This window comes from Nyctereutes procyonoides, unplaced genomic scaffold (genome assembly GCF_905146905.1).
Source record: "Nyctereutes procyonoides isolate TBG_1078 unplaced genomic scaffold, NYPRO_anot_genome, whole genome shotgun sequence".
In the NCBI taxonomy this organism is placed as follows: Eukaryota; Metazoa; Chordata; class Mammalia; order Carnivora; family Canidae; genus Nyctereutes; species Nyctereutes procyonoides.
In genome coordinates this window covers 3,756,752-3,777,615 of record NW_026575026.1, presented here as the reverse complement: position 1 = coordinate 3,777,615, position 20,864 = coordinate 3,756,752, and the positions used below count along the sequence as shown (strand labels likewise).

The following is a 20,864-nucleotide window of genomic DNA, read 5'->3' as shown; positions in this document are numbered from 1 at the left end:
GGATATCATTTCTTTTAATCTTGTATGTGAAACTTAGCTTTGTTTATTCAATAAAACTAAGAAAAATAGGGACAAATTATTGTGCTTTCACTTTATTTTAATTTTAGGAAGTTATCTGCAGAATATAAATGAATCATGTAGCATATTCCATCACACATAATATTTCAGCATCTAATGAGAATATTATAACTGTCACTCCAATTTCTGCAACTTTAACCCAATGCAAATTAGATTAACAACGAAGAGTGTCGTTACTCTTTATGACCTTGTAAAGTTCCTATCATATTAAGCTCCATGCAATGAAAAGCATTCATGCCGTAAGTTAGCTGCTGATATATCATGTATTAATACATAGGTCCAAAGGAAAAAAAAAAAGGGAAAGAAAAGAAAAAGAGAAAACCTCTCATTTTCAAGCCATATCAATAGAAGTGATGATCAACAAACATTGCTTGAATTTGGCTTTGGTCTTTACAAGTCCTGTATCCAAAATGGATTTCTTCCTTATGTTGACCTGAGAGGTAAATTTGAATTTCAGAACATTTGTCTACAGGACCTCCATATATCAGATTTTAATATTTAAAAATCTCCAAGATTTAGAGATTATTGAATAGGAAGGCCAGTTGCCATTCTTGCTGGACTGAAATGAGAAAATCACCTAAAAGAGTCTTTAAAAAGTTTTACTCATTCTTTTTAATTTGGATTTATTTAAACATAAATTTAACCATCTGTCTCAAATCTGGACTCATTTCAAACTGGTTTTCATAATTAAAGTACTCTAAAGAGACAACTCAATGGATCTAATCAATTTTAATTGGCTATAAAATACCACAGAACTATTCATAATGTATGAAGAGGCAATTTAAGAAAATCTACTTCCCAATTACAGAAAAATTTACTTCTGAATAAGACTTGTAGCTAACACCCCACAGTTCTAGCAATAGGTATCCTCTTGTTCTCTCTGCACAGAATAAGTGAGGGCTTGTAAATAATCAAGGAGCTTACAAATCTCTTAGCATTCTGTTTTGTTTCCCATAAAGAAAGAAAATTTGAAGGAGAGTTTGTTTCCCTACTCTTGTTATAAAAGTGGGTGAAGAGAGCTCCTTCTAAACTCCACTAGACTGTTACGGGCATGTGTAATGTGGAGTAGCTCATCTTGTCTTCTTTTTCTTGAATATGATGTATGACAAATCAGAAGAATTGAGAATTCTACTCATGTAAGAGAAACTCCCACAAACGTTATTGTGAGTATTTTGAGGATTGGTAAATGTAAAACCCTAGCATAATTCTAGTCACACAGAATCAATTAAATAGGCTATATAAAAATATGTAACTATGAGAGTTATTTTGAACACCTTTTCTGATACTTCAGTACATCTTCAAGCAAACTACAAAAGTTTGAAGCAGGGCAACTCAGGTGGCTCAGTGGTTTAGCACCCAGGGTGTGATCCTGAAAACCTGGGATCAAGTCCTGCGTTGGGCTTCGGGCATGGGCCTGCTTCTCCCTCTGCCTGCTTCTCCCTCTGCCTATATCTCTGCCCCTCTCTCTATCTGTTCCTTGAATAAATAAATAAAATCTTTAAAAAAATAAAAATAAAATAAAAGTTCGAATTAACACTGTATTTGAACTCACTTAATTCAATACTGTATAGTAATATAGTGTTGCTTACGTTTTATAAAATTACCATGCATTACATTTACTCTTAAAAATATATTTTTTAACTTTGGAAAAAAATGCTACATGTCATATGAACAAAGGGACTGCATATAGGCACACAGGTAAAGATCATATATATTTTTTTACAACATAAACAAGTGGAAGACTATAGTGAAATTTTAAAATCTGGCAATTGGGACACCTGAGTGGCTCAGCAGTTGAGTGTCTGCCTTTGGCTCAGGTCGTGATTCTGGAGTCCCGGGATCAAGTCCTGCATTGGGCTCCCTGCATGGAGCATGCTTCTCCCTCTGCCTGTATCTCTGCTTCTCTATGTGTCTTTCATGAATAAATAAAATCTTTTAAAAAAAAGAAAACTATAAACTCTCAGGTACAAGAGGCTCAAAAACCACAAACACAAGAAAAAAAAAACTACAGCAATAAACATCATGATCAAATTGCTTAAAACCAATGATAAAAAGAAAATCCTAAAAGGTACCAAAAGAAAATAAAATGCGCAAAACAACAAAGATAAAGATTAGAGCAGATTTCTCTATGACATGATACTAGAACATCTTTACAGATCTAAACAGGAAAATAAAATGCTAAAATAGAATTCTATACCCAACAAAGATATACTTCAAAAACGAAGGTGAAATAATAACGTTTACAAGCATTCTAAAACAAAGAACTTATTACCTACAGACTTACATTACAGAAAACAATAAGGTAAGTCATTCAGGCAAAAGTAAAATGATACCAGATGGAATACAAAATGCTAGAAAAAATAGCTAAATAGATAAATATCTGAGATGTTCCGTTGTAGTTTTAAAAATAACTGACTACTTAAACACAAACAAAAATATTAACAAGGTAGGGTGGACTTTACAACATATGCAAAAGTAAAATATATTACAACAATAGCACACAGACCAGATGACTATACTAATGTAAGAGTCCCAGGTTAAAAGCAAAATGTCATAACAACACCTGAAGATATACTATGGTAAACTAAAGATAACAAAACAAAACAAAAAGTTATAGGTATTAAAGATAACAAAAGAGGTCAAAAGGAATCTTTTTTTTTTTTTAAAGATTTTATTTATTTATTCATCAAAGACACAGAGAGAGAGAAGCAGAGACACAGGCAGAGGGGAAGCAGGCTCCACGCAGGGAGCCCGACGTGGGACTTGATCCCGGGTCTCCAGGGTCACACCCTGGGCCGAAGGCAGCACTAAACCACTAAGCCACCAGGGCTGCCCAGTTTTTAAAAGGAATCTTAAGAAAATGTTTCAATTCATCGAAAAGAAAGCAGATAAAACAAAAAGGAGAAAAAAACAAAAAGTGAAACAAAGAGAAAAACACACTGCAAGATGACAGGTTTAAACCTAATATTATCAAAAGTCACATTAAATATAGTTTAATTATCCCCATTAAAAGGTAGAGATTAACAAGATAAAAAAGCATGACTTAACTATACAGTGCTTACAAGAAATGTAACTCAAAAACAAAGACTAAAACAGATAAAAGAATGAAAAAAATAATATATATGTACATATTAGTGTAAACACTAATCAAAGTAATGATGGAGTGGCTATGTTAATATCAGATAGAACAGACAATGCACCAAAGAATACTACCAAGGATAAGAAAGACCATTTTATAATGATAAAGGGTCATGTCATGAAGTGGATACAATCATCTTAACTGTTTATTCACCTAGTAACAAATTTTCAAAATATATGAGGCAAAAAACTGACAACTACAAGAAGAAATAGACTATGAAACTAATCCACAATTACAGTGGGAGATTTCCATTGCCCTCTCTTAATCCTTAAAGAGACAGAAAATCAGTAAGAACGTTAAAAATAATAAGAAAAAAACACAATTAGCTTACTGGACTAAGCTGACAATAGAGACCATTTCAACCAACAGCAGCAGACTATACATTTTCATCAAGTGTATATGAAACATTTATGAAAACAGAACGTACTGTGGGCCAGATAACATGTACACATAAATTTAAAGAAATGAACTCATAAAAAAATTATCAAATCAAAACAGAATTATAAATAAAAAAACATAAACATTGCTAGAAAAATGCCAAAAGTTTAGAAACTAAATAGCGTACTTTTAACCTATAAATCAAAAAAAAAAAAAGGGAAATTAGAAAATATTTTTAATTGAATGAAAATAAAGATGGTGCATGAAAATTTTTGGAATGTTGCTAAAACAGTACGTAGGGAAATTTACAGCCCAAAATGCTTGTACAGAAAAAAAGACAGTTCTCAAACCAATGATCTTAGCTTCCACATTAACATTTAAATTTTTCAAATGGTGCAAACTAAGCCTAAAACAAGCAGGACAGAAATAACAAATATTAGAGCAGGAATCAATTAAAAAGAAAGTAGAAAAATAGAAAAAAAGCAATAAAGACAAAAGCTGATCTTTGAGAAGTTTAATAAAATTGATAAACCTCTACTCAGAATGATTATGAAAAAAGTAAAAAGACATAAAATACCAGTATTAAGAATGGGAAAGAGAAAGTCACCATAGATTCTACAAATTAAAAAGGTAAATAAGGAAATATTATGAACAATTTAATACCAATAAATTCAACTTTGGTAAAATGGACATTTCCTTGAAGGACACACCTACTAAAACTCAAAAAGAAACAGATTAATAAAAAAAAAAAAGAAACAGATTAATAGTCTGCTTTAATAAAAATAAATGAGTTTATAGTTTAAAAATCTTTGCCAAAAAGTAAAAAACAAAAACAAGCAGACCCAGATGGCTTCACAAGTGAATTCTACCAATATTTAAGAAAAATTACCAAGCAAACACAAACCTTTCTAAAAAGTTGAACAGGAAGTAACCATTCACAGAATAGCATTACCTTTATAATAAATTGAGACAAAAATACAAGAAACAAAGATATAAACAAAAATTTTTTCGAAACTTAACCAACCATATCCAACAATATAAAAACTGATAATGCATCATAAGCAAGAGGAGTTTATCCCAAGAATGTGAGATTGGTATAATATTTAAAACATGAAAATCAAAGTAATTCATATCAAACAAAAAGAAGAAAAAAATATTTATCTTGATAGATATAAAGACAAACATTTGACAAAATACATCTACTCTAAAACAGAAATAGAAAAGAACTTCAATCTGATAAAACTTTGAAACTATGGCTAACTTAATACCTAATTTTGACTTTCCCCCTAAGTTCAGAAACAAGACAAAAACACCTTTGCTCTTTCTACTTATATTCTACATTCTACTGGAGGTTCTAGCTAGGGCAATTAGGCAAGAAAAATAAAAATATACCTAGATTGGAGAGGAAAAGATAAACTTTATTTAAAGACAATATAAATTTGTAGGAGTTCTTTTGTGAAGTCATCTGCACATTTGCACATTTATGGATAAATGTGATGAAAAATTTTGCCAATATTTATAGGCATTATATCAAGACCTTAGTTCAGATACAAGCTTTGTAGATTCACAAAATTGTTTTATGGCTAAACATAAACAAGTGCTCAACCAACTTAAAGTATACAGAATTCAATCTGCAATGGAAAAGGAAAACCTGTGCATTTTGTATTCAAGAGTTCATTATTCTATGCTGCTATCAAGAAAACTCTGAATTATTAACTTCAGCTGAACAGACTAAAATGATTTCAGGTGTTCTCAGTTTACATGTTATAAATAATCATCAATAGACTAATGTTCAAATTAGTTCAAGTCAATTTAAGACAAATATTTGCTTTCTCAGCACAGCACAAAGCAAAACAAGTTTAATATTCAAAATATATTACAAAAAAATAACAGAAATGCTACATTTATGATGCAAATGAGTATTATATTTTACGTTAGACAATATAAACTAATGTTCCTTTGGATAAAAGCTTTAATACTTAAAACTGGAAGTATTCTGAGTAATCCACACAGCAAGGGTCAGGAATTTGGAATTTCAGCATTAACCCAGCCTTCCTCCTGACCTCCTATAACTGCTAAACCTCCAGTTGCATTGTAACTGAGCCCCTGACTCTGAACCTACTCTCAAATCCAGAATTTTTTTTTCTAATGGTTTCATTTATTTATTCATGAGAGAGAGAGAGAGAGAGAGAGAGAGGGAGAGAGGCAGAGACACAGGCAGAGGGAGAAGCAGGCTCCCTGCAGGAAGCCCCTTGTGAGACTCAATCACAGGACCTCATTATCATGCCCTGAGCAGAAGGCAGATGCTCAACCACTGAGCCACCCAGGCATTCCTCAAATCCAGAATTTAATCCTTAATTATAGGGAATTATTTTCAGGCCTCGTTTCCCCCAAAGCCTGTTTTCCCTAACGTGTCTCTACCTGGAAGTTGTATGTCAGACTGGGATTTTAAGACCTCCTAATATCTATGGTTGCTAGAGCCATTGCCAAGGTATTGACTGTCAGTGCCCAGTAGTCCTTAGGAACCATTCGACAATGAGTCTGGTCTGGCCTAAACAGAAGAACTAAGATTCTGACATCTACAAATGTTGGAAATTTTGCCTCATCCTTATAACTTCACAAAAGAATGCCTATTTCCATGTTAAACATAAAATGCAGTCTGAGGGCAGCCCCAGTGGCTCAGTGGTTTAGCGCCGCCTTCAGCCCAGGGTGTGATCCTGAAGACCAGGGATCAAGTCCCACATCGGGCTCCCTGCATGGAGCCTGCTTCTCCCTCTGCCTGGGTCTCTGCACCTCTTTCTCTCTCCCTCTTTCTCTCTCTCTCTCTCTCTCTCTCTCTCTGTCTCTCATGAATAAATAAATTTTTAAAACTTTTAAAAATAATAATAATTAAAAAATAAAATGCAGTCTGATAACAAAGTGTTCAAAAATATAATTTTATACCTTTTCACATAAACATGCATATAAAGATAGTTTTGATTATAGAAAGATAAATTTATGTATGTGTCATGTATTGAGAACAATTACATAAGAACTTATTTTAAAAATATGTATTCTATAGGTTATAAATTGATTTAATGTCAGCAACCAAATTTTTGAAAATAGAAAAATATCACTAATACCTTTGAAAGAAGAAATGTAAATTAATTCACATATTTTAATTTCATGAGATTCAGCCAAGTAGTACACTTCTTGGGACCAATTAAAATTATAATCTTCAGGGAACCCTGGGTGGCGCAGCGGTTTGGCGCCTGCCTTTGGCCCAGGGCGCGATCCTGGAGACCCGGGATCGAATCCCATGTCGGGCTCCCGGTGCATGGAGCCTGCTTCTCCCTCTGCCTGTGTCTCTGCCTCTCTCTCTCTCTCTGTGACTATCGTAAATAAATAAATAAAAAAAAAAAAACCTTTAAAAAAAAAAAAAAAATTATAATCTTCAAATTTTCTATTTGCCTTCCTACTATTACTACAACACTAAATTATATTTTATCTACATTAAAAGTAATAAAAAAGTAAACTATTATCTATGAAAAATATTTGATAATATAAGTAAGCAAGAACTATTTAAAATTTTATTAGGACATCAGAATTAGATTTCATTTTTTTTAAACCAAATCATTAAAAAATGGATACCAAAGACTAGAGAGTAATTATTTCTTTTTTAACTAATCATTCTCCAACAGATAGAGACCTAGTGTGAAATACTTAGCATAGCTGAATTACAATACAGTTGGATTACATCATCACTTGCTCTGGATGAATTTATATATGGATATTTTTAATATAGGGCACTAATTTGAGAATGGTAGCCACGCATTAAGTAACAGACTTCATAAAATTAACTATTTTGACAGGTTGAATAGTAATGCTTAAAACAAAACTACTTCTACTCTTGACTTAGTAAGGGATCCCTTGCACATAAACTGAATTTTGAAACAGAGTAAGACTTGTAGTTCATCAATTAGAATATCAACTACAAATGGGTAAGCTCCATGAATATCTGGGAAATGCTGCTTGAATTTCAATAACTTAAAAACAGCAAATGCTCAGTAAATATTTGATTATCTAAACCTTTCTTAATACAGGAATAATAATTAGGTACATTAAATTTTGAAAAATCTATAAAATAATCATCCAGTGTTGGAACCTCTGACTCCAAAGTAGGTATATGATCTTTACACATACCATTTTTTAAATTTTATCATTTCAATGATTTAAGATAATTACAGAAGCATTTCAAAAGATATGTTTACATTAATCAAGAGATCATGATCTCAAAATACTGGCTGGGGTACATGATAAATAAGTAAGTAGAAAAGAGAACTTTAAACACCAATTCATCTTCCCTAAAAAAGAAAACAAAACAAAACAAAAAACAGGAGAGACACTGCAAAAAGCAGAAACGTAAGGTAAATGTGGGAGGGGTGGGGACAGGAACAGAGGGAAACATAGTAAATGTTGGAAGGAAAATAGGAAGGAGACGGAGAGCAAAAGAAAGGGGAAGGACATCCAGAAGGAAGGGGAGGAAGGAAGCAAAGAACAGCCAGAAGAGGAAGAGTAGGGATGGAGACAAAGGAAAGAAGAAAGGGGAAGGAGAAATGCACCTCAATCAGTATTTCTTTTAGTCTACTGGGATTAACAACAGAAGCATGGTATTTTCATTGTGCAAGATATATTCAAACGTAAAGCTATTTATTTTGCTTGCCTCCACAAAATAAGAATATATACACGAGACAGAAAAGACCAAGGGACAATATGTTAGTAAAAAGGTAAATGTAGGGATCCCTAGGTGGCGCAGCGGTTTGGCGCCTGCCTTTGGCCCAGGGCGCAATCCTGTAGACCCAGGATCGAAACCCACGTCGGGCTCCCGGTGCATGGAGCCTGCTTCTCCCTCTGCCTATGTCTCTGCCTCTCTCTCTCTCTGTGTGTGTGTGTGACTATCATAGATAAATAAAAATTAAAATAAAATATTTTTTTAAAAAAAGGTAAATGTAAAAAGAAAAAGAAGACAGAGCTGCTAATAAAGCTTATATTTAGACAGTTACAAAATTCCTTTAAAAACCTCCAACTTTGGGCAGCCCGGGTGGCTCAGCGGTTTAGCGCCTGCCTTCAGCCCAGGGTGAGATCCTGGAGAACTGGGATGGAGTCCCATCAGGCTCCCTGCAGGGAGCCTGCTTCTCCCTCTGCCTGTGTCTCTGCCTCTCTCTCTCAGGAATAAATAAATAAAATTTTAAAAAAACCTCCAACTTTTATAATTAAAAAAATTTAAATATGAAGACTGTGTACTCACATTTAAAGACTCATAACCATAAATACTTGGTTAAAACATAAATAATACACATCTCTTTCTATTTGCTTCTAAAGGTTCTTATGAAAGTGTTAGGAAGATACGGGCAAATAAAATTAAGCAATCAAAACAAAATAATGCTTTAAAATGATCTTGTATTTTAGTGGCTTTTAAATACCACAGGTAAAAATAAGGCTAAAAAAGGTGTCTAAACAAATACAACCTTATTTTTCTTATTTAATATTCAGTAATTAAATAAGTAAAGCTGATGCTGGAAAGAAAATTTTGAACACTCTTTGCTTTCTATTACAAGTGCTACATAATTCCATTTAGTATAAACTACTCAAAAATATTTTACAGCATTTTAATAGAGCAAAAATATAAAAGGACTTATTAGATAATTTGACGATTAGTCTATTTTGATAATTTTAAAATGTGAATTGGTCCTAAGTGGAATCATTCTCCTACTTATAAGGACAATATTCAAATGATAAGAATAAAAATCACTAAAATAAACATTTTTCACAATTTTTTCATACCTTTAGCTAAAGCTTCTTTATATTTCTCTTTGGCAGAATTCATTTCTTTTATTAACTGTCTATAGCTGGATTTTAATTTCTCTAATTCTGTCTTTGTAACCTGTCAAGAAAAATAAAGAACACATTTTAAAAGCCTAAATTTACATTGCTAAGAATTTAAATCCAGAAGTACTATCTGATATATATTTTATTACTTACAGATCAGAGTTGCTCCTTAATATACATTATAGACAATATATTAAAAATCAGTTTAGAAATCAATGATAAAAATTCAACAGCATATGAAAAAAGAAAAAATATTTTTAGAAAATAAGTCAAGAAATAATGCTGCCATCATCTAAAGTTTAAAGATCAATAAATTAATATACTATGTATACAAATATTTACTCTAATAAAAAAGCTAATTTAAATATTTATTTTAATTATACAGAGTAACTTGGAGTTGTTCTAATTTACCAATTCTAGTATGATTATTTTTGATTTGGGTATTTGGGATATTATAATGTCACTTTAAAGATGTGTCTAACGATCACTGTTGGCTACATACATAACAGTGGTCATTACATACATACATGAATTTGGTTATTATTTCTATGGAAAGACTAAACAAATGCAAATCTTTGATTCTATAGTCAAAACCCATTTAAATAGCATTTAAGAAAAAACGGGGGTCTTAGATGGGATCTGAAAAACTGCTAATGTACCTTTGAGAAGACTAAGAAATCAGCAGCATCAAAAACTTGCAAAAGGGGCATAAACAACTTAGAAGAATATTTGAGTCAACTTTTAAGAAACTCGGCACTACCACTGTTCTTGACCGGAGGGTAACATTATATAAAAAAAACGAAAATACCAATAAGCTATGATACAGACATAAATGAGTCTGAACCATTCCTTAAAAAAAAAAAGAGAGAGAGAGAGAAAGAACTCAAGGGAGATCTGAGTGGCTTAACTGGTTGGGTGGCCAACTCTTGGTTTCAGCTCAGGTCATGATCTCAGTGTCCTGGGAGCAAGACCTGTGTCAGGCTCCACACTGTGAAGAGTCTGTTTGAGGGTTTTTTCTCCATCTCCCTCTCCCCCTCAACCTGTTCATTCTCTCTCTCTCTCTCTCTCTCTCTCTCAAATAAATAAATCTTAAAAAAAAAAAAGAAAATTCAGTAATTAACTTTGTTTAATGGACTTTATTTTTTAAAGATTGAGTTTCAGAGCAAAACTGAGTAGAAAATACAGAGATTTCCCATATACTCATGCACAGTCATCCCCCACTAAAGCGGTAAATTTGTTACAATAGATGAACTTGAGATGATACTTCATTATCACCCGAAGTCCACAGTTTACATTAGGTTTTATTCCTGGTGGATTAAATCTGTGGATTTAAACAAATATATAACAACATATATCCACCATTATAGTATCATACAAAGTAGTTTCACTGTCATAAAATCCTCTGGGCTCCACTTATTCATTCCTCTCTCTCCTAACCCCTGGCAACCACTGATCTTTTTATTGTCTCCATAGTTTGCCTTTTCCAGAATATCATACAGTTTAGCATCACACAGCATGTAGCCTTTTCAGAATGGTTTCTTTCACTTGGTAATAACGCATGTAAGTTTGTTTCCTCCGTGTCTCTTTGTGGCTTAATAGCTCATTTATTTGAGCTATTCAATAATATTCCATATTCAATATTCTGTTCATGATTCTGGGTCTTTTGACACTTCATATAAATTGTAGAATGAGTCTGTCAATATCCACAAAATAATTTACTGGGTATTTTGATTGAGACTGTGTTAAATCTAAAGAGCAAGCTGGAAACAACTGGTATCTTGACAATACGGAGTCTTCTCATCCACAAACATGGGATACGTCTCCAATTATTACTTCTTTGACTTCTCTCATTGGAATTCAGTTGTTCTCCTCCTACAGATCTTGTATATATGTTGTTAGATTTATACCTAAGTGTTTCATTTTTGAGGTACTAATGAAAATGGCATTGTGTTTTTAATTTCATATTCCACAAGTTTATTGTTGATGTATAGGAAACTGACTGACTGGGCAGCCTGGGTGGCTCAGCAGTTTAGTGCCTGCCTTCAGCCCAGGGCATGATCCTGGAGACCTGGGATCAAGTCCCGCATTGGGCTCCCTGCATGAAGCCTGCTTCTCCTTCTGCCTGTGTCTCTGCCTCTCTCTGTGTGTGTCTCTCACGAATAAATAAATAAATAAAATCTTAAAAAAAAAAAAAGGAAACTGACTTTTGTACAGTAACAGTGTATCCTGTAACCTTGCCATAATCACTTATTAATTCCAAAGGCTTTTTTGTTGATTCTCTTAGGGCTTTCTACATAGACAGTTATGTCATCTATGAACGAATACAGCTTTATTTCTTTGTTCCCAATATGTATGTATTTCTTTTTCTTGTCTTGTTGCATTGGCTAAGACTACAAGTACAATGTTAACAAGCAACAGTAAAATGAAATATCTTTGACTTGGCTTCTGATGGGAAATTTTCGAGTTTCTTATCATTACACATGATGTTAGCTGTAGACTTTCTGTAGATACTCTTTAGCAAGTTGAGGAAGGATTCCTCTTTTCCTAGTTTACTCATTATGAATGAGTACTGGTTTTGTAAAATCATGTCAAGTGCTTTTCTGCTCAATTTTTGTTTGTTTAACCAAGTCTTTATTTCACTTTTGAAGGACAACTTCATAGGGTATAGAATTCTAGGATCATGGGGGTTTTTTCTCTCAACACTTAAATATTTCATACCACTTCCTTGCCTACTTATTTCTTAGGAGAAGTCAGATATAATTCTTATATTTCTTTTATAACTAAGGTGCTTTTTACTCAGGCTTATTTCAGGATTCTTTTCTTTATCTTTGATTATCTGTAGTTTGAAATTGATATGCCTATGTGTAGTTTTTTGGTCATTTTTTCTGCTTGGTGTTCTCTGAGCTTCCTGGATTTGCTGTTTGGTGTCTGACACTAAGGGAAATTCTCAGTCATTATAATTTCAAGTATCTCTTCTGTTCCTTTCTTTCTTCTCCTTCAGGTATTCCCGTAAATAACATAAAACATGTTATATCTTTTGTAGTTACCACATAGTTCTTAGATACTCTGTTCTTTTTTTTTTTTAATCCTTATTCTCTGCTTTTCAGTTCTGTAGATTTCTATTGATATATTCTCAATTTCAGAAATTCTTTCCTTGTGTCCAATCTCCTATTAAGCCCATGAAAGTCATTCTTCACTTTTGTACATTATCTTTGCTCTCTAAAATACTGGACAATGCTAGAATGCCAGAATGCTTTTTGTTTCTTTCTTAGGATTTCCATCTTTATGCTTCCATTACCCATCTGCTCTTTCATGATTGTTACTTTATCCATTACAGCCCTTAGCCTATTATTCATAGCTGTTTTAAGTTCCTGGTCTGATAATTCCAACATCCCTACTGTGTCTGGTTCCATTTGTGTATTTTTGCCTTTTGGGATCCCTTGTTACTTTTTATTGATTGCTATGCAGGATATATCAGGTAAAAGAAACTGATTATATGGGACTTTACTAATGTGGTGATAGCTGTCAGAAAAGCTATTTTATACCTATTTTAGTATATTAAATAGGTATATTTTATACCTATTGATTCGGTCTCAGGCTGTGCCTCTGGCTGTGAACTTCACACATGTTCCTCAGCTGATGGGCCAATCCCCACTCAAAGAGAACAGGAGTTATGAATTTCCCTTCCCCCAGATTAGTTAGGTTAAGGGTAAATAGTTTCTCCTGAGAGCAGACTTTATTAAGAACGGAATGTGGGCAGCCCGGGTAGCTCAGTGGTTTAGCGCCGCCTTCAGCCCAGGGTGTGATCCTGGAGACCGGGATCGATCCCACGTTGGGCTCCCTGCATGGAGCCTGCTTTTCCCTCTGCCTATGTCTCTGCCTCTCTCTCTCTGTCTCTCATGAATAAATAAGTAAAATCTTAAAAAAAAAAAAAAAAAAAACGGAACGCTTTGGCATATTCATTTGTCTGTCTCTCCAATTTAGGGGGAGCCATTTGCCCTGTCACCTCACTTCTCTTAGAGATCTAAGAAGACTTGGTTTTTCAGTTTTTTCAATTTTTAACTCTTTGTTAGGATGGAGTGACAACTTCCAAACTTCTTATGTGCCACACTGGAAACTGAACTCTTAACTTCTGAAATTGCTAAAGAACCAATTCATTGTTCCCCAAACTGGCTAACTGCAAAAAGCAAGCATTTATCCTGCTTCTTATATGTGACCTATATATCTCAGGGTTGCCAAACACTTGCCATAGGAAAAACTTTTTCTGAAAAATTACAGCTAACAATCACATTAGGAATGACGGAAGCAAAATATTGTCATTTTATAACAACTACCAAAATAATGGATCCAAGCAGCAAACACCAATTAGTTCTAAAAATTATTTGGTGAATGGCTGAAGGAAAACTTTTTTAATAGGTTGATCAGGCTCTCAGCGCCGGAACCTAACAATCAAGTTTAACATCACAAAAGCTAAACAACATTACTTATCTCTGATATGGAAAAAATAAGTCTATACTAGTACCTATAATGTGTTCTTGCCCAAAATAAATAGCCAGAATTTTATCAAGTAGTTTAAGGAAAATCAAAGGATAGAGAAATATGTGAAATAACATCACAAAAATGCTAACAATAAAATAAAATTTAAATTCAGTTCTAGGGGCAGCCCCGGTGGCGCAGCAGTTTAGCGCCACCTGCCGCCCAGGGCCTGATCCTGGAGACCTTAGGATCGAGTCCCACCTCAGGCTCTCTGCCTGGAGCCTGCTTCTCCCTCTGCCTGTGTCTCTGCCTCTCTTTCTCTCTGTGTCTCTATGAATAAATAAATAAAATCTTTAAAATAAATAAATAAATAAATAAATAAATAAATAAATAAATAAATAAATAAACAAACAAACAAACAAATAAATAAATTCAGTTCTATAGAGCAAATTACCCAGTTTCTTCCACAAATAAATGGCATTTTTAAAAAGTTGGGGGGAGGTACCTATAGATTAAAAGAAAACTATTCAAATGCAATGTGTGAGCCATGTTTGGGTCATGATTCAAATGAATCAACTGTAAAATACAAATAAACAATCATTTGAGCATAGTCAGGATTTTTAATGACCTTAAGGAATTAATGTTATTTTTAGGTGGGTTAATGATAATACGGTTAACTTTTTTTTAATGAGTATTTATTTCAGCAATATAAACTAAAATGTTTATGAATAAAATGATAGCAGAAATTTTCTTTAAAATGATTCAGTGTATTAAAAAAATTGGGTGAGTATACATTAAAAAAAAAAAAAAAAAAAAAAAACTGGGCAGCCCAGGTGGCTCAGCGGTTTAGCGCCGCCTCCAGCCCAGGGTGTGATCCTGGGGTCCTGGGATCAAGTCCCAGGTCGGGCTTCCTACATGGAGCCTGTTTCTCCCTCTGCCTGTGTCTCTGCCTCTCTCTCTCTCTCTCTCTCTCATGAATAAATAAATAAAATCTTTAAAAAAAACAAAAGAGGGATCCCTGGGTGGCGCAGTGGTGGGATCCCTGGGTGGCGCAGCAGTTTAGTACCTGCCTTTGGCCCGGGGCGCGATTCTGGAGACCTGGGATCAAGTCCCGCGTCGGTCTCCCGGTGCATGGAGCCTGCTTCTCCCTCTGCCTGTGTCTCTGCCTCTCTCTCTGTCTCTCTGTGTGACTATCATAAATAAATAAAAATTAAAAAAAAAAAAAGAACCTTGACTATGTGGGTGGATCAGTCGATGGGAATTTGTCTTCTCTATTCTTTTGTACATTCGAAATTTCATAATAAAAATATTGTAAATAGTTATCCAGAAGGGACAAACTCTCACTATAAATAAAGTAAAATTTTAAATATCCTAATTTACTTTGTTTAGGTTTTCTTTTTTATTACATGCAAAAATAAAAATCATAAAAACTAGAAGCTATTTCAGTAAGCAAAAAATAAAAATTCTAAGTGATAAGAAAGCACGGTATCATAGTTTAGTTGGCAGCATTCTTTTTCTCTCAGAGGAGTACATAAAGTAACAGTACATCTTATAATCAATCATGTTTTATATTCAATAAGAATATTACTTACTAGAGACACCAAAACTTATTAATCATAAAATGATGACTAAGCAATTTTTAAAAACAAACAAGATAAAATATGTCAGTGAATCTAAAAATCATATTTAAAAAAGAACTCCAGAGTAGAAGGACAAACCTTGATCATTTCCGCCTCTATCTGCTGATGAACACCTATAAAACTTTTCTTCACCTGCTGCTTGTCTTTGATCATCATGGTGAGCCTGTGTAAGGGTCCAGAATTTAGGTCCTCTGCATGTGTCTTCATGATTCTGCTAAGTTGTTCTGTTTGCTGAATCATAAGTAGCCAAGACTTTAAAAAAAAAAAAAAAAAGGTAAAATTAGCAGCTGTATTAAACATTTCCATTTTACTGTGCTTTAGGTATTCAGGAATTTTAAATACTTCATTTTACACAAATTATTACATTAATATAAAAATGCCAGGTTTCTGGCAATCATGCAATGAGCTATGAATGGTTCATATTTAACATCTTCAAGTACAAATACTTCAAAATTCAGTAATCAGACTATGTAATGTTCTACGAAAGGGATTAAGGCTCTTTTAGAATCCACACTTGCAATCTTCATTTTACCACTTCTTGTCTGTCAACATACAGATATAATGCTTCTGCCTACAACATGTTACTGCCTTAGTAAGGTCACCATTCCCTAGTGGTCAATGCAACAGAAATTTAACCATTTTTACTTGTACCATTTGATCTAATCCTGCTGACTCAAATCTTCCTGAAATTCTTCTTTTTCAGTTTACATGGCTTCTCATATTCCAACATACCAACTTGTCTTCTCCTCTTCCTAAAAATCCCTTCTCGATCTTTGTACCTACTTTGCTTTTGCTGCTTATGTCTTAAATACTGGTAATGTCTGGATTTCTTTCCATTCTCATTTCTTAGCATATACCATTAGTTCTCAATGGTTTTTCCAGCACATTTTATTAAAGCAGACATATGTAATGGCGGATTTGGGACAAGTGGGTATATGAATACTCCTGGAAGAACAAGTCATTTGTTGTTAGACATTCTAGTTTCTAGATACTAAAAAAAGTAACTGAGGAATACTCTTCACTAAAGGTCTTCAAAATTCTATCTAGAAACAATTATTGGAGATATATCACGGTCAGGTAAGATCCATGTTAAAGATTAAAAAATTAACAAGGTATGATTTTAAATATTTACTGAAGATTAGAGTAATTTTCTATGCCATTACTTTTGACCTGTGAATGAACAGAATTATTCTTCATCTGTTAATGTTCCAATATAATCCTAAATTAAAATCGAATGAGCACCAAATAAAAATAATAGCCTAAAGGAAGCAAATTCTTAGTCATAATAAGAACTTATCAGGGTCTAACTTGATAATCTTGTTTTGGTACACTGTAATACACATTTTTTAAAAGTTATACTTTGAGGACATTTGTTTAGGGAGAAGGACCATTTGTAGTTGTGGAATGCTATTATGAACATGGAATAAAATGTGGCCTATGAATTCATCACACTTACTTTCAAATTAAAAAATCTAACTACTAATGTGCTCTAGACACCACAAAGCATTAAAATATAAAATTTAGGGGATCCCTGGGTGGCGCAGCGGTTTGGCACCTGTCTTTGGCCCGGGGCGTGATCCTGGAGACCCGGGATCGAATCCCACATCGGGCTCCCAGTGCATGGAGCCTGCTTCTCCCTCTGCCTGTGTCTCTGCCTCTCTCTCTCTCTCTCTCTCTCTCTCTCTCTCTCTCTGTGACTATCATAAGTAAATAAAAAAAAATTAAAAAAATAAAATAAAATAAATATATATATAAAATTTAGGGGATCCCGGGGTGGCCCAGCAGTTTGGCACCTGCCTTCAGCCCAGGGCGTAATCCTGGAGTCCCGGGATTGAGTCCCACGTCAGGCTCCTTGCATTGAGCCTGCTTATCTCTCTGCCCCCACCCCATCTCTCATGAATAAATGAATACAATCTTTTAAAAAATAAAATAAAATATAAAATTTAACAAAGATAAAAACAGCGGGAAAAAAAAAACTAAACGTAGATTAAAAACAAATAAAATGTCCTAGTAACTCTTGTAGCTTTGTTTTTTTCATTTTATATTTATACTATATTATTTTATTTATAAATATATGTATTACATTATTTTATGTATAAATATATATACACAATATCTCTCTAAAAACACATTTCTGGGAAAACATTCCATAGCATATATAGAATGTTAAGGTTACCAAAAAGAAAGTGAGGGGAACAAGTGTTTCATTATCTAGCTTCAAAAAATAAATATTCTCCAAGTGCTTTGTAGGAACAAATTTTTGTAATTCTATATGAGAGTCTTTGCAGCCTAGGAGAAAAGCCTTCTTGGAACCCAACGTTAAAGATAACACAACTAAGTCAGCTTGCCTTCCTCCTCCCAGAATACATTTCATCCTGCCTTAGAGCCCTGTTTACTGTAGTCACTGTGCCAAGTCCAAGCCTTCCAAGATACATATCATCACCCCAATTATCAATCCTATATTCCCTTCAATATTTCCTAATCTAACCCAGGGTACTCTCTAGAGAATCCCATACCCTCAAAAACTCCTGCTCTATTATTAGAAAACCATTTATACCTCTTAACAGGACTTTCCATTTATCTTTTAGTTCTAACAAAAATCTGGCTTTATCTCACTCTCAACATCTATAATATGGCTAATAAATATTCCTTCTCTTTATTCCTTCTCTTTCTAAAAAAGTATCTATTCCTTTGAAGCTCAGGTCACCCTTTCCCAACAATTCACCAGCAAATCTTTCTGATTCTCCCCCCAAAGTCTACCACAAATCCACCCATTTCTTTCCATCTTTGCTGTCAACCCTTTTGGAGGTTACAACTATCTCTGGCTTAGACTATTAGAAAACCTCCAAACTGGTGTCCTCTCTTGTACTCCTGTCTCCCCAACTAGAATGTCTTTTTCCTCACCAATTTAGGTACTTACTGTGATGCCTTAAACAACAGCTACTAAATAGTCCTTGAAAGAAGAAAGGAAAGGAGAAAGAGAGGCAAGGGATATAAACATAAAACCATGAGTTAAATATATGCTGTTAAAAAATGTGTTAATTGTTTAAAACTGGAATTGGATAGCATGGTAGCAATGCCAATTATGAGAGAGAAGGAAAAACTGACAGCCTATCTTCAACTGATAAAACAACTGAGGAGTAAGAGCAGCACATAACACAGTATGAAACACGGCCTAAAAAGAAGGCATGAGTGGGCAAGAAAATGTCTAGATGTTTACAACTTGAATTACATTGGTGGCTAGAATATTTTTGTAAAGAGAGGAGAGTAAAACATTAACAGTTGTTAGTTTGACAAAGTAAAGATGGGGGATCCCTGGGTGGCTCAGCGGTTTGGCGTCTGCCTTCGGCCCAGGGCATAATCCTAGAGTCCCAGGATGGAGTCCCAGGATCGAGTCCCACATCGGGCTCCCTGCATGGAGCCTGCTTCTTCTCTGCCTGTGTCTCTGCCTCTTTCTCTCTCTCTCTCTTATGTCTCTCATGAATAAACAAATAAAATCTTAAAAAAAAAAATAGAGATGCACTTCAACATTCGCAGTAACACAAGCACAGCACTTTGCAGATATGGCTCTTTGGTAGCATAGGAATGGTCAGGGCATAGATAAATTATCTTTGGTCAGGGTAATCTGTACAAGATAATTCTTTGTAACCTAATAAACAAAATACTTTAGACCACTGGCAGGCATTTGAATTGCTTTATTAGACAGAATCTTGCTTCATGGTAATAATTTTATCAATAAAGGTCCTCATAAGGGGAATTTACCAGTAGTCACTGATGCTGAAAACCATACAAGAATTATTAAAAAAATTAAAATATCTAAAGTTTAACTTTGGGAAAAAATTAGTCATAAAGAACAATAATACAATATGAAAACAAAACCACTTTAAGTTTATAAAACAGAATATAAATATCATAAATATTGAGAGATAAGCTACAACATGTGAATGCAGTAATAATGTAAATAAAAAACTAGACAAAAATCCTAACATACTAACAAAAGTCAAGAATGAGAAATTTGATAAAAGTGTAATTGTGTCCATTTCCTAACTTTTCAAATAGAAGAGTCAATAGACAACTTTATTTCTAAAGTTTGTAAATAAAGGAATATAGACATTAAAATTCTTTAAGTTTCAATAAATAGTTAAGTGAATGTGTAGGAAGAAAACATACAATACAGATCTTCTAAACAATCAAAAGTGATTTTGAGAAAAGTTAACATTGTCCATTAAAAAAAAAAGAAACAAAAAATTACTAACAATTAAAAATGAGTTGCAAAATAAAAATTATACCAAACACATCTGTTAAACATTATCTGCTAAACATCTATGAAAAGGAAAGCATTATCAAATTGGGGGGAAACTTCACTACACACAATAAATAAGAAACGTCAATAAAATAAAATAATATACAACAACAGAAAGACAAGTAAGAATTCCCCAGAAAAATGTGAAGGATAAGATTCAGCAGTCATTATGTTCAAATGATTTAAAAATGAATTTTAGACACAAAAAATAAAACAAGGGCAATTATCATGTTAAAGAATATCAATTACAATGAATATAGAACTGTCACGAATCTTTTCGATCCAGAAAACAGTACATCAAAACACACAAAGCAAAACAGTGGAAAATGAAATGAGAAATCAAAAGTAGTGGGAGAATTAAACATATTCATCTCTACCTGTGGCAGATAAGTTTTAAAAATAAATAATACAGAGTATCTGAATAAGTAATTTATTTTTTATATATATATTTTATGTATTTATCCATGAGAGGCACAGAGAGAGAGAGAGAGAGGCAGAGACACAGGCAGAGGGAGAAGAAGCAGGCTCCACGCAGAGAGCCCGATGTGGGACTCGATCCCAGGACCCTGGGATCATACCCCTGAGCCCAAGGAAGACGCTCAACCACAGACCCACCCAGATGTCCCCACCCTAAAACTTTTAGACATTTATCTCCAAATCAAATCCTATCTATTGAAACAATGAAATGAAGAAAAGAAATCAAGCAACCTACCTGTTGTAGGTTCTATTTTCCTAACTGAATCCTAACATTAAAAGACAGCAAATTCTAAGAGACCAATAACCACATGGTTATCATAAATCAATCACCAAAATATCTCCAATAGCGTAAAAAGCTCAAAATGTTTTGCTAATGAATAATTCCAAACATTTATGAATTAGATACCTTTGATACTACTACCTAAAATGTTTCTAAGAAATGAGAATGAAAAAAGCTCTGAAAATCATAGCACAGACATCAAAAAGTGGCAAAGATACTATAAAA

At 33.8% G+C, this 20,864-nt stretch overlaps 1 protein-coding gene across 3 annotated transcripts in view; it reads right to left on the bottom strand.

Annotated features, from left to right (window-relative positions):
- The window catches only part of FER (FER tyrosine kinase), a 437,163-nt gene that overhangs the window by 348,565 nt on the left and 67,734 nt on the right, over positions 1 to 20,864 (bottom strand). For all 3 annotated transcript variants that reach the window (XM_055315288.1, XM_055315286.1, XM_055315287.1), the window contains exons 4-5: positions 15,658 to 15,831; positions 9,419 to 9,518 (exon numbers count right to left, since the gene is read on the bottom strand). In XM_055315288.1, coding sequence (XP_055171263.1) covers positions 9,419 to 9,518; positions 15,658 to 15,831 — 274 coding nt within the window. The remainder of the gene's footprint in view (positions 1 to 9,418; positions 9,519 to 15,657; positions 15,832 to 20,864) is intronic.